General features: G+C 28.6%; 3 protein-coding genes across 4 annotated transcripts in view; 2 read left to right on the top strand and 1 right to left on the bottom strand.

The window, feature by feature from the left end:
• LOC111619984 (26S proteasome non-ATPase regulatory subunit 2-like) overlaps positions 1 to 15,988 on the bottom strand; it is a 59,520-nt gene that overhangs the window by 4,796 nt on the left and 38,736 nt on the right. The window contains 7 exon segments of the mRNA XM_023361827.1: positions 265 to 383; positions 463 to 684; positions 755 to 923; positions 994 to 1,193; positions 3,307 to 3,426; positions 3,792 to 3,954; positions 4,037 to 4,124. Of these exon segments, the coding sequence (XP_023217595.1) occupies positions 265 to 383; positions 463 to 684; positions 755 to 923; positions 994 to 1,193; positions 3,307 to 3,426; positions 3,792 to 3,954; positions 4,037 to 4,124 (1,081 nt within the window).
• On the top strand, positions 1,400 to 2,158 carry LOC111619983 (C-Maf-inducing protein-like). Its single transcript, XM_023361826.1, has 4 exons — positions 1,400 to 1,538; positions 1,651 to 1,758; positions 1,839 to 1,919; positions 2,035 to 2,158. Exons 2-4 carry the CDS (start codon positions 1,657 to 1,659, stop codon positions 2,140 to 2,142), a joined length of 291 nt encoding a protein of 96 aa, XP_023217594.1. The 5' UTR covers positions 1,400 to 1,538; positions 1,651 to 1,656; the 3' UTR covers positions 2,143 to 2,158.
• Positions 12,279 to 15,261, top strand: LOC111619982 (N-chimaerin-like). 2 transcript variants are annotated; one of them, XM_023361825.1, is made up of 6 exons: positions 12,279 to 12,524; positions 13,083 to 13,160; positions 13,238 to 13,322; positions 13,399 to 13,572; positions 13,651 to 13,728; positions 14,964 to 15,261. In XM_023361825.1, the coding sequence occupies exons 1-6, from the start codon at positions 12,342 to 12,344 to the stop codon at positions 14,984 to 14,986; spliced, it is 621 nt and encodes a 206-aa protein (XP_023217593.1). In that variant the 5' UTR covers positions 12,279 to 12,341; the 3' UTR covers positions 14,987 to 15,261. The 2 variants fall into 2 exon arrangements, with proteins under 2 accessions (XP_023217593.1, XP_023217592.1); XM_023361824.1 differs by having other exon boundaries at positions 13,068 to 13,160; positions 14,964 to 15,260.

Raw genomic sequence — 15,988 nt, 5'->3', positions numbered from 1 at the left:
TTAGGCAGCTGTGGACATTACTGGTCACTGTATTCAGTATCAATAAAAATGCTTTTTATTGCAATAATTGCATAATTTCAATGAGTTATTAAAATAAGTTTAGCATACTTCAATATACAGTTTTAGTTCATGGGTATGTATGCAAAGTCATTTTTTACGTTGAAAATTAAACAAAACCATTTTTAAAAATTTTGATTTTAGAAATATTTTTTTGTATTGTGTTAAATAATTTAATACTCACTGAAATAAATTGTTTGTACTTACCTGTCCTACTCGAACAGGTACTGGAAGAGGCCTTAATTCTTCATCAAATGTGACTAACATTCGAGGTTGCATTGCAGCCACTAAATGATACATTACATAGTGTGATTTTCCCAATATAACTGTAAATAAAATAAGGATTTATTTTTATTTAAATACATTTGCATATAAACACACACACACACATATATAAAAACTCACTGTTTTTGACATCTAAGAAAGCTACTAATGTTGCAAGCAGCCCAGCAACTGCAACAGGACTCATTAATTGACGATCACTATGATAAGGACAAAGTGTCAGAGTTCCTTTTCCTAAATGAGCTAGACCCTGGGCAATTCTTACCATAAAAAGGCTGTTTGGATCTTTTGCATGGTATTGTGCTAATTGTCTTAACATTGCTGCCAATCTTGCATTATTGGTACCTATAATAATATTTTATTATATTTTGATGATAATGATGTAAATTATTCTATAATGAAAAACTTTTCTTACCTGCTCCTACTATTCCTAGAGCAAAAATGGCATTATAAGTTACTTCTGGATCACTATCATGCGAAAATTTGCTTAGTGTTTCAAGAATGTTTAATTTGGGATTGGAGACAGAAATTAATGCTAAAGCTAGAGGGACAGCTCTTTTGATAATAGGTTCTCCATATCTTAACTATAAAATAGTATAATATAGAATCTAAATTGAAAAAAGGAAAATAAATGAAATTGTTTTCAGCAATTACCAGATGCCCAAAAGCTCGGAATGCCATTTCAGAACCAATATCTTCACCCATAGCAATTAATGCAATACCCAAAACAGCAACAGCTTGATGAGATGATAAATCAGGAGATGAAGTTGATTTATCTTCTTTTTTGTCATCTTTGTCTTTCTTATCATCTTTTTTTTCTTCCTGCAAAAATTAAAATATTAATTTTATTAAGACTAAATTAATATTTAGTTACAAAATAAAATTGCAAAAAACACACTTTAACATTTTGAAAAAGCCAATATTTTATGCATTAGAAATTTTTCAGTCTATTAAGAGAAATCATGNTAGAATTTAATTATTAAAATAGTATCTGAAAAATAGCCTGATTCATTATGGTGATTGTTTGGTTTGGACATTTTTCAAACATTGGTTAAACATTTTAAAACATTGTATATGACATTTTTTAAAATAGTTATATATCATTACAGAATCTTGTTGAATTATCTTTAACAACTCCATTGCAAGATGAATGTATTTATCAAACTCCTTTGGAAATCATTTCTAAATGTTTACAGAAAGTAAGTAAATGAAAATTATATATATTTACTACACATAAGTAGCATCTTTAATGTATTATTAAATTTTAATAAAATATATGAATTTGTAAGGTATTAAATAATTTTTATCTAGGATGAAATGTGGATGTCAAAATATTTGACAGAAGAAACTATTACAGTAATTTCACCATTATTAGAACGTGTAACTCCCACTTCAGAAATATGTGATTTCTTATGTAAAGTATGTTCTATTTTGTAATTAAATTATTATTTTATTAATTCTTATTAAGATTTAATAAACAATATTTTAATTTTGTATAGTATTGTCAAGTAAATCCTCGATCCAGTATAGTGTTAGATTTATTCACTCCTGTAGTACAGAGGATTTTAAAACATAACATGGTATGTATTTATTAATGTTTAAATAGATATATATGCAGACATGTCATTTTTATTTAGTAAAATATTATTATTATTTCCTTGTCTTTCTTGATGTAAATCGAAAATTATGATACAGGACTTTGGAAAGTATCCAAAGACTCGAGTATTTGTTCAAGATTATATTCAAGCTTTAAGTTGCCAAAATGATGGTCAAAAAGTTATTATGGATTTCCTCAATAGGTAATTTGTTATTTTATATATATCATATCATGTAAGAAACTGGATATATAAATTTTCATTTTAAGCATACTTTCTATTCTGCTATTTTATTTCAGATAAATGAATTATTAAAAATTATTCTTTTACACTTATGTATCAATAAAAACTTTTGTAATACTAATAAAAATAAGTAAGAGGAAAATATCTGCATTAAGAAGCAATTTTTAAAATGCCATAATTAGAAATTAAATATACTTTATTTTGTTAAAAAATTAAAGTATATTTAATTTAATGCAATTTTAGTATAACAAATTTAATAAAATGTTAACATTAAACATGTGTATATATAGCCAATTACTCTGCTATCATGGCCACAAACCTAGTATTTTGTATTACTTCACAATACAATCGACCCCCCCATAACACGGGTTCCTATAGTTCGGATTTCTATATCACGGCGAAAAAATTGTGACAGTATTTGTACAAACATGCTAAAAAAACTCATATCATTCGGTAAAACGTCATCGCCAACTCATGTCACAACAGGATTGGTCAAATTTAGACCAATAGCAGATATTGTACAAATCGTTGAGTTTAAACAAGCAGTGGACCTACTAAAAACCATTTATTATTTAATGTCCATAAAAATTATATTTATATTAATGATGTCGCCAAAGTTCAGCAAATTTTTTGCAAAAAATATAATTTATCAGGAAGCATGCGAGTGCCATTCGATGACAAGCTCCACGACGAAAACAAGCTTAAGCAATGGCGTAGTCAAATGATGCACGCTCGGTAAGTAATCCTACAATTTTTTGTTTATAGCATAGTTTATATGGATTATTCCAAAAAAATTATACGTATTAGTCTAGAATCGATTAATTTTATGGAAGAAACCTTTCAAACAGCCGTAGTCTGTAAAATGCATATGTGCTGGGCTGTGATTGGCTGGACTCATAGAAAATGGATTCATAAAAACTGGAAGGTATCTACCGTGTTATGGGGGGGTGGTCGACTGTATAATCTTTTCTTATACACACACATACACATATATAAATATGTTCTGCTTGTCATTCATTAGCTGATTCTGCAGCTAATAAATGACAGGCATCACTTTCAATTACAGTAAACATAAATACTTTTAAATTTTGTAGCAAGGAATTTTGTATCTATTTCATAATAATATAACATATTAAATTCTTACCTGCATACATACAGATATCAATCATGGTAAGAGCCATGCTTCGAAATGGTTCTGGTATTACTTGAAAAGTTTCAATCATTGCATCAATTCCTTCTTGTTGTTTACCTTTTCATAAAAAAAACTCTTAATATATATCTACATGCAGAATAACAATTACTATTAAAGTATTAAAGTACTATTAAAGTACAAAATAACTTTATACTATTTGGTATAAAGTTATTTTGAATTATAGTTGTTACTATTGTAAAAGTTTTTGCACAATTAAACTATACATCATTAAAAATACTGATGTAATAGTTAAAAAAAAATCAAATATAATGTATGTCCTAAATGGCAGAACTATTGTAGAATATTAATAAATTATTAAAATGTAGTTTAAATTAATAAAATAAAATGCCCTTGTAAAAGGCAAAAGCCTTCTATGCCAATAAAGATTACTTACTTACTTAATTTAAATTAATTATATTTACCTAAGTAACATAGACCAATACCCAAAGGTAAAAATCTAGCAAAAGTATCTTTTAGATCTGCTTCACTTTTCTCTAATAAATTTTCCATAATGATCTCAGAGACATGTGAATTACATGAACCTACAGCAATCATACCACAAGCCAAAGCTGTCATTCCTATCACCTGAAAGAGAAATTATTATTATTATTTTTTGTATTATTTTAAAATAATTTAGAAATCAACAATTTATATTTCAAATATTTACCTCCATTGTTGAACGTGAATCACTTAATACAGGAATCAATAACTTCAATACATCAGCTCTATTAGATCCAGCATAAGCAAGTCCCAATCTAAAATGTTAATTTTAAATAAATATTACATATTATATTAAAAAAAATTTCATAAAATAATGAAATTTATATTGTTAATAAATAACTTTCCAATACTGGGATATAATAAACACAAACAAAATTCATTTTGTGATGGATACGAGAAATAATTTTAAACTTTATTTCTAGAACAAATTACATCTAATTTTAAATTGAACTTGTAAAGTGTTCATAAAAGATTGTTTGATTTTAATGTAGCCATCTTGTCTGTGTTATATACATAAAGATGTCTCTTATGAACAAATAAAAATGTTAGTAAAAATATGTTAATTTCTTGTGCACTGGTATAGGTATGTTGTTTGTGGTTATTAATGTGAGAGGTCAGACTTGGAAAGAGGAAAACTCCACAATTTTATTTGGGAATTTTTCAAAAGAAAATTCATTTTTCGTTTTGAAAAGGAAATTTATTTAAATCTCAGAGAGAAAAAAACTTTTTCCATTTTATTACCGGAGGATGAGTGCATTTTCTTCCTAGAGTCGTTTCCTTTCCCAGGGAACTCAGAATGTGTCACTGGGAACTACAACAAAAAATTCACTATTGGTGGAAAACGACATGACTTGGAAATAAAGAGGCGACCTCAAAGAACAGTGAGATGGGTCGAGAGTCCACAAGAGTATTCCCTGCGTGCCAGCCAAAAGGATTTATCATCATCGCTCGTTGCCACGCACCCCTCCCAAATATCCAGCGTTTCTCCAGGAACACTTACAAAGAACTAATGGATCTCAAATTTTCATAGACTTTAACTGCCATCCAAGGCAACAGAGACATTCCCAAGGCTCTCCAATGACTCCACAGACATCTGGAAATCCATACATAATGCTTCAGGTATTTATAACGACCCGCAATGTTATGTAAGCTCTCTCTCTCCAACTCAGTTCTCGCGAAGAAGCTTTAAGGGAAATACCATTTTGTAGAACTAGTTTATTAAACAAATTTTGTTATTGTTAGAATTGTGTTGGGTACATTTCCTCAAGCGGTCTCCATCCTGAGTCCAACCGCCCACAGATGCGACTGCTCGCACGTAAAGGCAAACGTAACGGTCTCTGTGTCTACCCAGAAGACACAGTGGTGTCAGTCCTGATAAATTAAGCATTGTAGTCTTCACCGACGCAATGTCGACCCTTCGGTCTTGTGGTGACGAAGCAAAGGGGGACCCTTCGGCATTGTCACATTAATAAATATTTAGGTTTATTTTTTACATATTTTTACNAAATAAAAATGTTAGTAAAAATATGTTAATTTCTTGTGCACTGGTATAGGTATGTTGTTTGTGGTTAATGTGAGAGGTCAGACTTGGAAAGAGGAAAACCCCACAATTTTATTTGGGAATTTTTCGAAAGAAAATTCATTTTTCGTTTTGAAAAGAAAATTTATTTAAATCTCAAAGAGAAAAAACTTTCCATTTTATTACCAGAGGATGAGTGCATTTTCTTCCCAGTCGTTTTCTTTCCCAGGGAACTCAGAATGTGTCACTGGGAACTACAACAAAAAATTCACTATTGGTGGAAAATGACAACGTGACTTGGAAATAAAGAGGAGACCTCAAGGAACAGTGAAATGGGTCGCGAGTTTGTGAGAGTATTCCCTGCATGCCAGCCGAAAGGATTTATCATCATCGCTCGTCACTGCGCGCCCCTCCTGAATATACAGGGAACACTTACAAAGAACTAACGGATCTCAACTTTTGATAAACTTTAATTGCCATCCAAGCCAACATAGACATTCCCAAGGCTCTCCAACGACTCCACAGAGATCTGGAAATCTGTACATAGTGCTTCAGGTATTTATAACGACCTGCGATGTTATGTAATCTCTCTCTCTCCAACTCAGTTCTCGCGAAGAAGCTTTAAGGTAAATACCATTTTGTAGAACTAGTTTATTAACAAATTTTGTTATTGTTAGAATTGTGTTGGGTGCACTTCCTCACACGGTCTCCATCCTGAGTCCAACCACCCACAGACGCGACTGCTCACACGTAAAGGCAAACGTAACAGTCTCTGTGTCTACCCAGAAGACACAGTGGTGTCAGTCCTGATAAATTAAGCATTGTAGTCTTCACTGATGCAATGTTGACCCTTCGGTCCTGTGGTGATGAAGCAAAGGAGGATCCTTCGGCATTGTCACATTAATAAATATTTAGGTTTCATTATTTTTTACATATTTTTTCATACATTTAATTTTATTCAGAGAAAAATCTAGTTATAATTAAAAAACTAAAATATAACAAGCAACCAGGTGCAAAGCATTTCTAGAAGTATTTAATCTATAAATGTTAACACACAGTATGTTACATAATGATAGGTTAACCCACAATCATTTTTATTCTTAAAAAATATGCAAATTATTGAAAAATTTACACTGTCTCACATTCAGGAGTGTAACAATAAGACAGAAAAACAATTTGTATCAATTCTTTTGTTAAAAAAGGAAGAATTTTTATTTTCTGTGGATGTTTAAAAAAAACATGTCCACCTAAGATATCTTCTGACAGAGTATGAGTGTTGTTTCCCATTCATGCAAAGTTACATTTACATGTGTTCATTTGACCACTAAGTTTTAGTTTACAATTTCAACAGCTGTTTGTGGCACAGTAGCAAGTTAATGCCATGGGTTGAAAAAAGTACATTACAGAAAAGAAGAAATATCAAATTACAGCTTTAAAGAAATGTGGAAAAACAAACAAAAATTTCAAAAATTTTGAAAACAATCACAATGTTGTGAACAATTTTATGCAACTGAAGAATGGTTATGGTTTTAAAAAAAGTCTCCTGGAAGGCCTAAGTTGACTGAGCAACAGAAAAGATCAACCGTTAAGGTTAATAAGTCTGATCTGGACTTCTTTAGGTGCTTTGGCATATTGGAAAGACATCTTAATCTTTAAATTTGCATTATTTTCTTCAGTTTTTAACCAAACTTTTCATCATATAAATATAGAAAAGGCCATTCAGCATCTTTAGCCCAAACATAACAGAAAAACTCAGTGACTGAAATTTGCACAAGAAGTAAGGGCCTAGAAGACAAACAAAAGAGTAATATTCAATGCTAAAAAAAATTCAATTTAGCTGGGCCAGATGCTGACAATTTTATTGGCACATGTGGAAAGAAAGAATATTTTCAAAATGACAAGATGGTGATTCTGTGATGATCTGAGCAGTCTGCAGGAAAAAAAATAAAAAAATAATTACAGTCGACCCCCCTATAAGATCATAGATACGTTCCATTTTTTAGGAATCCGATTTCTTACGAGTAGTTCCAATCACAGCCCGACACGTGTCAAGTTTACGGACTACGGCTGATTGAAAGGTTTTCTTCCATAAAATTAATCAATTCTAGACTAATCCGACTCAACATTTCCAAAATACGTATATTTTTTTTGGAAATAATCCATATAAACTACGCTGGNCCTTTTTGCAATTCATGATTAATAAAAATAATAAAATTTTACTTACAAATTAAAATCAGAAAAAATTTAACAAAAGTTATAAACTGTGGCACTGCGAACGTCTAGCCTGGCCTAGTACACAGATAGTGCTACTTGTTCATAGATGGCACGTATAATTGAATTAAGTCATATACGGAGCAAAATTTGTTTTGTCCAAACAGGATGTATTCTAAAGCAGATGCAAATACAGTGGTACCTCAGTATACAAGTTAAGATACTGCATCACATGTATGTATGAATGTATGTATGTAGCACTGTAGAATAAATAAGCAGTTGATTGTACATTACTGTACATATAGGATTGTGTATTAATTTGTAAACTGTAAATTAATTTTTCTTTACTGGTAGGGAGAATTATCTGTCTATTCTCATATCTGTCACAGCCTCAGTCCCAATCCCATGGATAATAGTGTTTCTACTGCATAATGTACTTTTAACAAAATGATACAAAAAAATAATCACCATATTGCTATAATTACTAACAAATTAAAAAAACAAAAGCTAACAAACTGTCTAGGCAACCCAATAAAAATGTTATACTTTTACCAGTTAATACATAGATTAACAGCAACTTACAGATAATATAAAAAGCTATCTTTGTGAAAATTCTCTTACAAAATGTTTTGATTTCAACTATTATTATACTTTTTACTATAGTGGTTGAAATTTACTATGTTTGTAGGTATTGGAAAATAAATCAAATGACTTCTATTATTTATCATTACGATAAAATATCAGTAGTTATATAGAGCAAAATCGCATTTTTACTACACTAATAATAATCTAATTATGTCTATGAAAAAGCAAATATATATAAAAAATTAAGTGAAATTAAATTTTTCATTCAGAACTGTTTGTAATGAATAGAAATTGAAACTTCACAAACATAAGATTCAAAAAACACATACTAGATATCTTCAAATAAATCATAAAATTATACAAATTGAACAAATACTTTCACTTATATTACACATTGATGGCATTTTTAAGTCAAAATATAAAACACAAACATTTCAAAATAATGCAAAATTAGTTTCAAAATTTATATTAAAAATGGTGTGAGATTTCAATCTCTTTTGTGGATTGTAAAGCTTCAAGTATGACAATTTATTTTCGATCTTACCCCTCAGTTAGAAAAACATGAAGAGTGACCTTTCTTCTCCTCATTCTGAAGTCTAGAATCACCTATTCATTTCCAGTTTATTCCGATATAAGTTTAATTAAGAAATAAAGAAATAACATAATTGCACTACAAGACAGAGGGTAATGAGAAAGTCACCAAAGAAAGGGAAGAGACCAACCTATTTATCCCTGATCGCTCGACAGATAAAAAACCCAATCAAGTATCCCTCTAAACTGACAATTGTTAAATTGTTACTCAGGTTGTAACCTAAAGCCCAACTTTAGTCAATATAGGCTATTAATCATGATAACAACTGTCAAACAAATGGAATTATGAGGTAAGATGAGTAACAATACTGGAGAGAAGGTGTTAATAATTTGTCAAAACAATTTCTGACAACACATATCAACAACACCCGGACCCAAATCAAACTTAGAACACATTAAATCCTGACCATTCTCACATGGGACACACATAAAAAGGGATAGCACTTGAACATCGGGACGATTGTCTAAAGAGAAGCCTCCTAACTGATAGCATCCTCTTTGGACCTCTACCTCGCCACCTCGGAACTGTCTCAGACTTAGTTGCCTTACCAACTGAACATAGAGGTATTTTACTTAAAGACTGATGAGACTCTCTCTCGAGAAAAGTCAGTTTATAAGTTAGACTAGTGTCAATGAAAATAACAAGAGATGTGAATTATGTCAATCTGCTTCCTTCATGGCAGGACTGTTAAATGTCAGTCAACCATAATCTTATAGAATCATATAGAATCATTATGTCTATATCTTGTTTAATCCTTCCCTTTTTGTACACTTTAGTTAATAAGGAATTTTACATTAAGTTTCTTACTTATGGCAAACAAAATTCTTTTGCAAACTACTCCTTATTGAGAAAAATCTATAAACAATCTGAAAAATGGAACTATCAAATACAAACAGATGTCTTTCTTTTGAATTAAAGTAGTAAAATAAAGCAGGATGTAAGCTTATGATTTCAGCACAATTTAGTTTGAATAGATTTTATAACTGATCAAAATGCTTTTATGAAGTTTTATAAAATCTGGTAAATAATCCATTCTATTAAAAGAATAAAATTTTTTCAAATCCTGCTGTTCTGTTATTAGGAAATTTTAAACAGAATCACTGAAAAAATTGATCACTTGCTGTGAATAAATCAGATACTGAATTAGTTAATAAATTCCTTTTGGTTATATTTCTCAAATGGACCTAGATTATTCTTAGTTAACTGCTCATGATTAAGTTTAAAATTTACTTTTAGGCAGCTGTGGACATTACTGGTCACTGTATTCAGTATCAATAAAAATGCTTTTTATTGCAATAATTGCATAATTTCAATGGGTTATTAAAATAAGTTTAGCATACTTCAATATACAGTTTTAGTTCATGGGTATGTATGCAAAGTCATTTTTTACGTTGAAAATTAAACAAAACCATTTTTAAAAATTTTGATTTTAGAAATATTTTTTTGTATTGTGTTAAATAATTTAATACTCACTGAAATAAATTGTTTGTACTTACCTGTCCTACTCGAACAGGTACTGGAAGAGGCCTTAATTCTTCATCAAATGTGACTAACATTCGAGGTTGCATTGCAGCCACTAAATGATACATTACATAGTGTGATTTTCCCAATATAACTGTAAATAAAATAAGGATTTATTTTTATTTAAATACATTTGCATATAAACACATACACACACACACATATAAAAACTCACTGTTTTTGACATCTAAGAAAGCTACTAATGTTGCAAGCAGCCCAGCAACTGCAACAGGACTCATTAATTGACGATCACTATGATAAGGACAAAGTGTCAGAGTTCCTTTTCCTAAATGAGCTAGACCCTGGGCAATTCTTACCATAAAAAGGCTGTTTGGATCTTTTGCATGGTATTGTGCTAATTGTCTTAACATTGCTGCCAATCTTGCATTATTGGTACCTATAATAATATTTTATTATATTTTGATGATAATGATGTAAATTATTCTATAATGAAAAATTTTTCTTACCTGCTCCTACTATTCCTAGAGCAAAAATGGCATTATAAGTTACTTCTGGATCACTATCATGCGAAAATTTGCTTAGTGTTTCAAGAATGTTTAATTTGGGATTGGAGACAGAAATTAATGCTAAAGCTAGAGGGACAGCTCTTTTGATAATAGGTTCTCCATATCTTAACTATAAAATAGTATAATATAGAATCTAAATTGAAAAAAGGAAAATAAATGAAATTGTTTTCAGCAATTACCAGATGCCCAAAAGCTCGGAATGCCATTTCAGAACCAATATCTTCACCCATAGCAATTAATGCAATACCCAAAACAGCAACGGCTTGATGAGATGATAAATCAGGAGATGAAGTTGATTTATCTTCTTTTTTGTCATCTTTGTCTTTCTTATCATCTTTTTTTTCTTCCTGCAAAAATTAAAATATTAATTTTATTAAGACTAAATTAATATTTAGTTACAAAATAAAATTGCAAAAAACACACTTTAACATTTTGAAAAAGCCAATATTTTATGCATTAGAAATTTTTCAGTCTATTAAGAGAAATCATGTTTACATTATATAAACAATTATTCAGCAATAGTTTACTTGATCAGTGATGTGCCATGTGATTAATTATTCAGTAAATAATTTGCTTGTCAAACAATGTATGAAATGAATTTATCAATTTTGTGTGTCATTCATTTTCACATCATGACAATATTCAGAATTCAATTTCCAGGTAAGCAATTAAGGTATATGAAAGATGCATGTCAATAAGAAGAAAAACAAGTAACAATTTTTCTATCTGGATGACTATTAGAGTAGCTTTTTAATTTTTTCTCTGATATAACATTTTATAATTATTACTATTAAAATATACCTTTTCATTGGGTTCATAATGTTCACTGCATATGTGTTGTAAGGACTGAATCTTTAATACATTTCCTGTTCCTGTTAAAAGAAAAATCATCACATATACTTGAACTATTTCACTGTCAATAACTGAGCTGAAAGTTATTAGAGATAGAAAAAAAAATATTTTCAGATTAAAAAAGAACACCAAATGTTAATTTAATATTTATGAAAAAATAATTTATTACAAAAATATGTTAAAAATTTAATACTCTAATACATTAATATATAAATTTAGTATTAATTAGAGTTTTTATTTTATTTTCTGTATATCAAAACCTAAATATTAAAAAGAAGGAAATATATTTTTCTTTTCACGAATGCTCAAAACACCACCAAATTTTTATATTTTGCTTTATTACACATAATTTTAAACAAAATAAAACTAAATGCAGTGTGTAGCGTCTGTGTAATCCAAAACGAGTTGGTAGACGAACAGACAGCAATTGGTTAGAAAACGTACGTTTTATTTAAAAAATTCCTAATTCATATGCATTTTGGGTTGGCTTATGAATTAGGAATTTTTTAAATAAAACGTACATTTTCTAACCAATTGCTGTCCGTTCGTCTACCAACTCGTTTTGGATTACACAGACGCTACACACTGCATTTNAATACAAGATTTAGTAGCAGATGGTCTAATCACTTTATATCTTGAAGCACATGCTGGAGAATATATTGCAATGATGTGTGTTGAATCCAGATATGAGGATAGCCCCTATATGACTCTTAATTCATATAAGAGAAGAAGATTAAAAAAAAATAAACATCGTCAAAGTCTTAATAGTCATAAAGATCGCAGTCTTGGTAAATCGGATTCTAATCATATTGATTCATCTGATAGTTGTGAGAAAGCTACTTCAGAGGTAAATTTAGTATGATAATGATAAAAGCTAATAATAAAAGTTTTTGCACATAATTATTTATTTTTCATTGAAACTAAATAATAGGTTGTAATATATATATAATAATTTTTTTTATTTAATGTTTTTAAAATATCTTTATCTTTGATTCTCTTACTTAAACATTTAGCCTATTTTCTAAATGTTTTTATTGTGTTATCAATGTGATATTTAGTTATTTGTTCTTTATGAATTTATAGTTTCTAGTTACGCTAAAAATTAGATATACATGTTAAAATAAGTCAACTGGAATGTTTTTTGTTTCAGATTTAAAATACATTAATCGTAGATGTAATTTAAATCTGATGTTTGGAAGAACATTCAATCTTTAGAACATCTACTTTAAGATAACTTATTAAAGCTTTAAAAGATATTGGTCAAAAATTATAAATTAAGTGTTTTAAACTGGAAAAATGATAACTTTAAGAATTTAAAAGAAAAACTTTTATTATTAATTTTTATTTACGATTCTCTTAATAAGAGCTGATGTGACAATATTATGTGCAGTTTGTATTTTTACAGATAAATGTGTCTCCTTCTCGAGATACATTAGCAAATGATATTGATGTTCAACAGTTTCAGAAGCCTCATTCTTTTAAGGTGAAATATAAATATTGTTTTAAGGAAAATTAATTCATTAATTTTTTAATAATAATAATAATTTGTTTTATTTTCAGGTTCATAATTTTAAGGGTTTGCCTTGGTGTGATTTTTGTGGTAATTTTATGTGGGGACTCATTGCTCAAGGTGTTAAGTGTGAAGGTTGGATTTATAATTTGATTTTATATTTGAAGCAAATTGCAAAATAGTTAATGAAGCAATTAAATTTTTATTGTAGATTGTGGATTCAGTGCCCATAAACATTGTTCAGAAAAAGTTCCAAATGAATGTTTGCCTGATTTGAAGTATGTTAAAAGAATGTTTGGGGTTGATTTAACTACACTAGTCAAAGCACACAATACGTTGAGACCACTTGTAGTTGATATGTGCATCAAAGAAATAGAAAATAGAGGTATTTTTTAAAATAATAATTTGTTATTATTAATAATAGATGAAACAAATTTTATTTTATTAAAATTATATACACTAGGTTTAGAAGTAGAAGGATTATACAGAGTTTCTGGATTCAGTGATGAAATTGAAGCAGTTCGATTAGCTTTTGATAAAGGTTAGTCATTGCTTATAAATAAATTTTTTATAAAAATTTTGTTTAGTCAGTATATTGTGTTTGTTATCTTGTGTTTATCAATATTGAGTTATAACAATAACTCAGTATTGATATCACAAGATAACAAACACAATATAAAATTTATCAATATTGAGTTATGACAATAATATTGATAAAAGTAAATATAAATAAAGTACATTAAAATATGCATTTGGTAATATTATCAAGTTTAATATGTAACTTTTAAGTAAATATTAACTCATAACTCAAAAAATAGTTATGAAAAATAGTTGACATTCCTTTTAACACTATGATTGTTCTTTTATCTATGCCATGGTAAATGGATTCAAATTGATATTAAATATATTCATTTAATAATTAACAGTATGGATTTATCATAATGAAAGGAAGATATTAGAAAAGTAAAAATCAAATAAATCAGTAACAGAAATTACAATATATTATATTTTATGTTGGTAACTTAGGATAGCATATAATATAAATGCTTCAATTATACTCAAATTTTAAACTAATTGCAAAAAACAGTAATTTTGTTTATAACAATGAAAACAGTAAGTAATATTAACTTAATTATCATCAACCTTTTATCAAATACTTCTGTTAGAAATCTGTTGAAAGTTTGATAGCAAATAGAAGTATTTTATGAAAAATTGATAATGGTTAGTGTTATCAGATTTTGATTTTTTGTAATGTTGTTGTTATTACAATTTATTAACAATAATGTTTATTTATACCTTTTTAATTAAATAAATATAAAATATATGCTTTAAAAGTTTACTAGCTTATCAAAAGGTAAGTAGTTATTTTTAAAATTTTAATTAATAATAATAATACATTAAAGTTACCATTAAATATTTTTTGATAAATTTTTAAATTGAAATATTATATCACAAAAAAATATATTATTCATAATCTTATCTAACATGAGTATTTCTGAGATTAAAATAAGCATATATGGAAATTTCCATATAAACAAACTAACAATTATTTTATTAACCATGTCTACTGCTTTTATTTTTTTTTAAAGTTTATTTTATTTATTATTATTATTATTTTTGACAAACTGTATTTCATATTTAAGTTGTTTTTATTTGAGACAAAATATTCTTTATGGTTTTATTATTTGAATTACCTTTTATTTAATTAATAATTAGAAATAAATAAAATTATCTCTAATTATTAATTAAATTTGAATTTGTTCATTTTTTTAACAGACTTGTTTTTTGTACAAAAATAAGTTGAAACAAATGGATAAAAATGTGTGACGGGTATAAAAAAAAACACTCCTGGGTCAGGATGCTTTGACACCACCTCTATTTTTGAGAGACACAACAAACCGTTTGAATGCACATGAGTGATTTCGTATGAGGGAACTTTGAGGTAAGCGAATGGAATATGTGAAACCCAGAAGTGATTCACTCTACTACAAAGTTAATAGTAAAACAACAAAGATTTATTTTAAGCATGAGCAAATATTACTACACATTACAAACAACAGAAACTACATCTAGAAGGAATTTCTATACTGTCTGGCATAACCTAATTGCACCTATGATAATTCCACATGAGAGAGAGTTTACAAATTGATCACATGTCAATAATTACCTCTGAACAATGAGGGTTCTTCATTCCTTTCTTGGACTGCAGGAATGAAAGTTTGTGACACAAAAATCCTTTGATGTTAAACCTTTGATAAGCACTAACACAATTCCACTTGGGGATCTAAGTGACTGAGGCAGTTGGGTCTTTCTGGTCTAAATTGACTTTAACTTTCTTTCAAACTCTGTTGAACTTCACTGACCTTGCATCAACTTTCCTTTTTATTCTGTTCTTTTTCTCAAATTCTAGACATACACAAATTTGGTAAAATTGGATAGAGTCCAAATATTGTCCAATCCCAGATTTCGCTTTTTGACTTCTGTTAGTAGTCATCCCAGGAAGATGTATCATTTCAAAAGGAAGTATTGTCAAGAGATAAAATCTCTGGAACTTTCCTGTTGATTTCCAAAATATTAGTTTTACCTTTTTAATTTAATTCAAATATTAAATTTTATAAATAATAGCATAGTATCTCACAAATGCAAAAACAACTCATTTTAAAATAATAACAAAATGAATGAAAATAAAAAAGATACAACACGAAATGTAACACAGAAAAGAATACTAATTTTTTTTAAACAGCCTTTTTTTATTATTGAAGAGATGTAACCACATCATATGTATTTCGAACTGTATTATA

The sequence above is a fragment of the Centruroides sculpturatus genome, unplaced genomic scaffold, assembly GCF_000671375.1.
Source record: "Centruroides sculpturatus isolate CEXI.00-Female unplaced genomic scaffold, Cexi_2.0 scaffold248, whole genome shotgun sequence".
Lineage (NCBI taxonomy): Eukaryota > Metazoa > Arthropoda > Arachnida > Scorpiones > Buthidae > Centruroides > Centruroides sculpturatus.
This window is presented reverse-complemented; position numbering and strand designations above follow the sequence as displayed.

Excerpts from the sequence above, each read along its gene's own strand:
- LOC111619983 (XM_023361826.1), top strand. The coding sequence starts at position 1,657 with ATGTGGATGTCAAAATATTTGACAGAAGAAACTATTACAGTAATTTCA. Across the intron at positions 1,759-1,838 it reads TATGTGATTTCTTATGTAAA|TATTGTCAAGTAAATCCTCG; the intron begins GTATGTTCTATT and ends AATTTTGTATAG. Across the intron at positions 1,920-2,034 it reads GGATTTTAAAACATAACATG|GACTTTGGAAAGTATCCAAA; the intron begins GTATGTATTTAT and ends ATTATGATACAG.
- LOC111619982 (XM_023361824.1), top strand. The coding sequence starts at position 12,342 with ATGATGTGTGTTGAATCCAGATATGAGGATAGCCCCTATATGACTCTT. Across the intron at positions 13,323-13,398 it reads TCAAGGTGTTAAGTGTGAAG|ATTGTGGATTCAGTGCCCAT; the intron begins GTTGGATTTATA and ends TTTTTATTGTAG. Across the intron at positions 13,729-14,963 it reads TCGATTAGCTTTTGATAAAG|ACTTGTTTTTTGTACAAAAA; the intron begins GTTAGTCATTGC and ends TTTTTTTAACAG.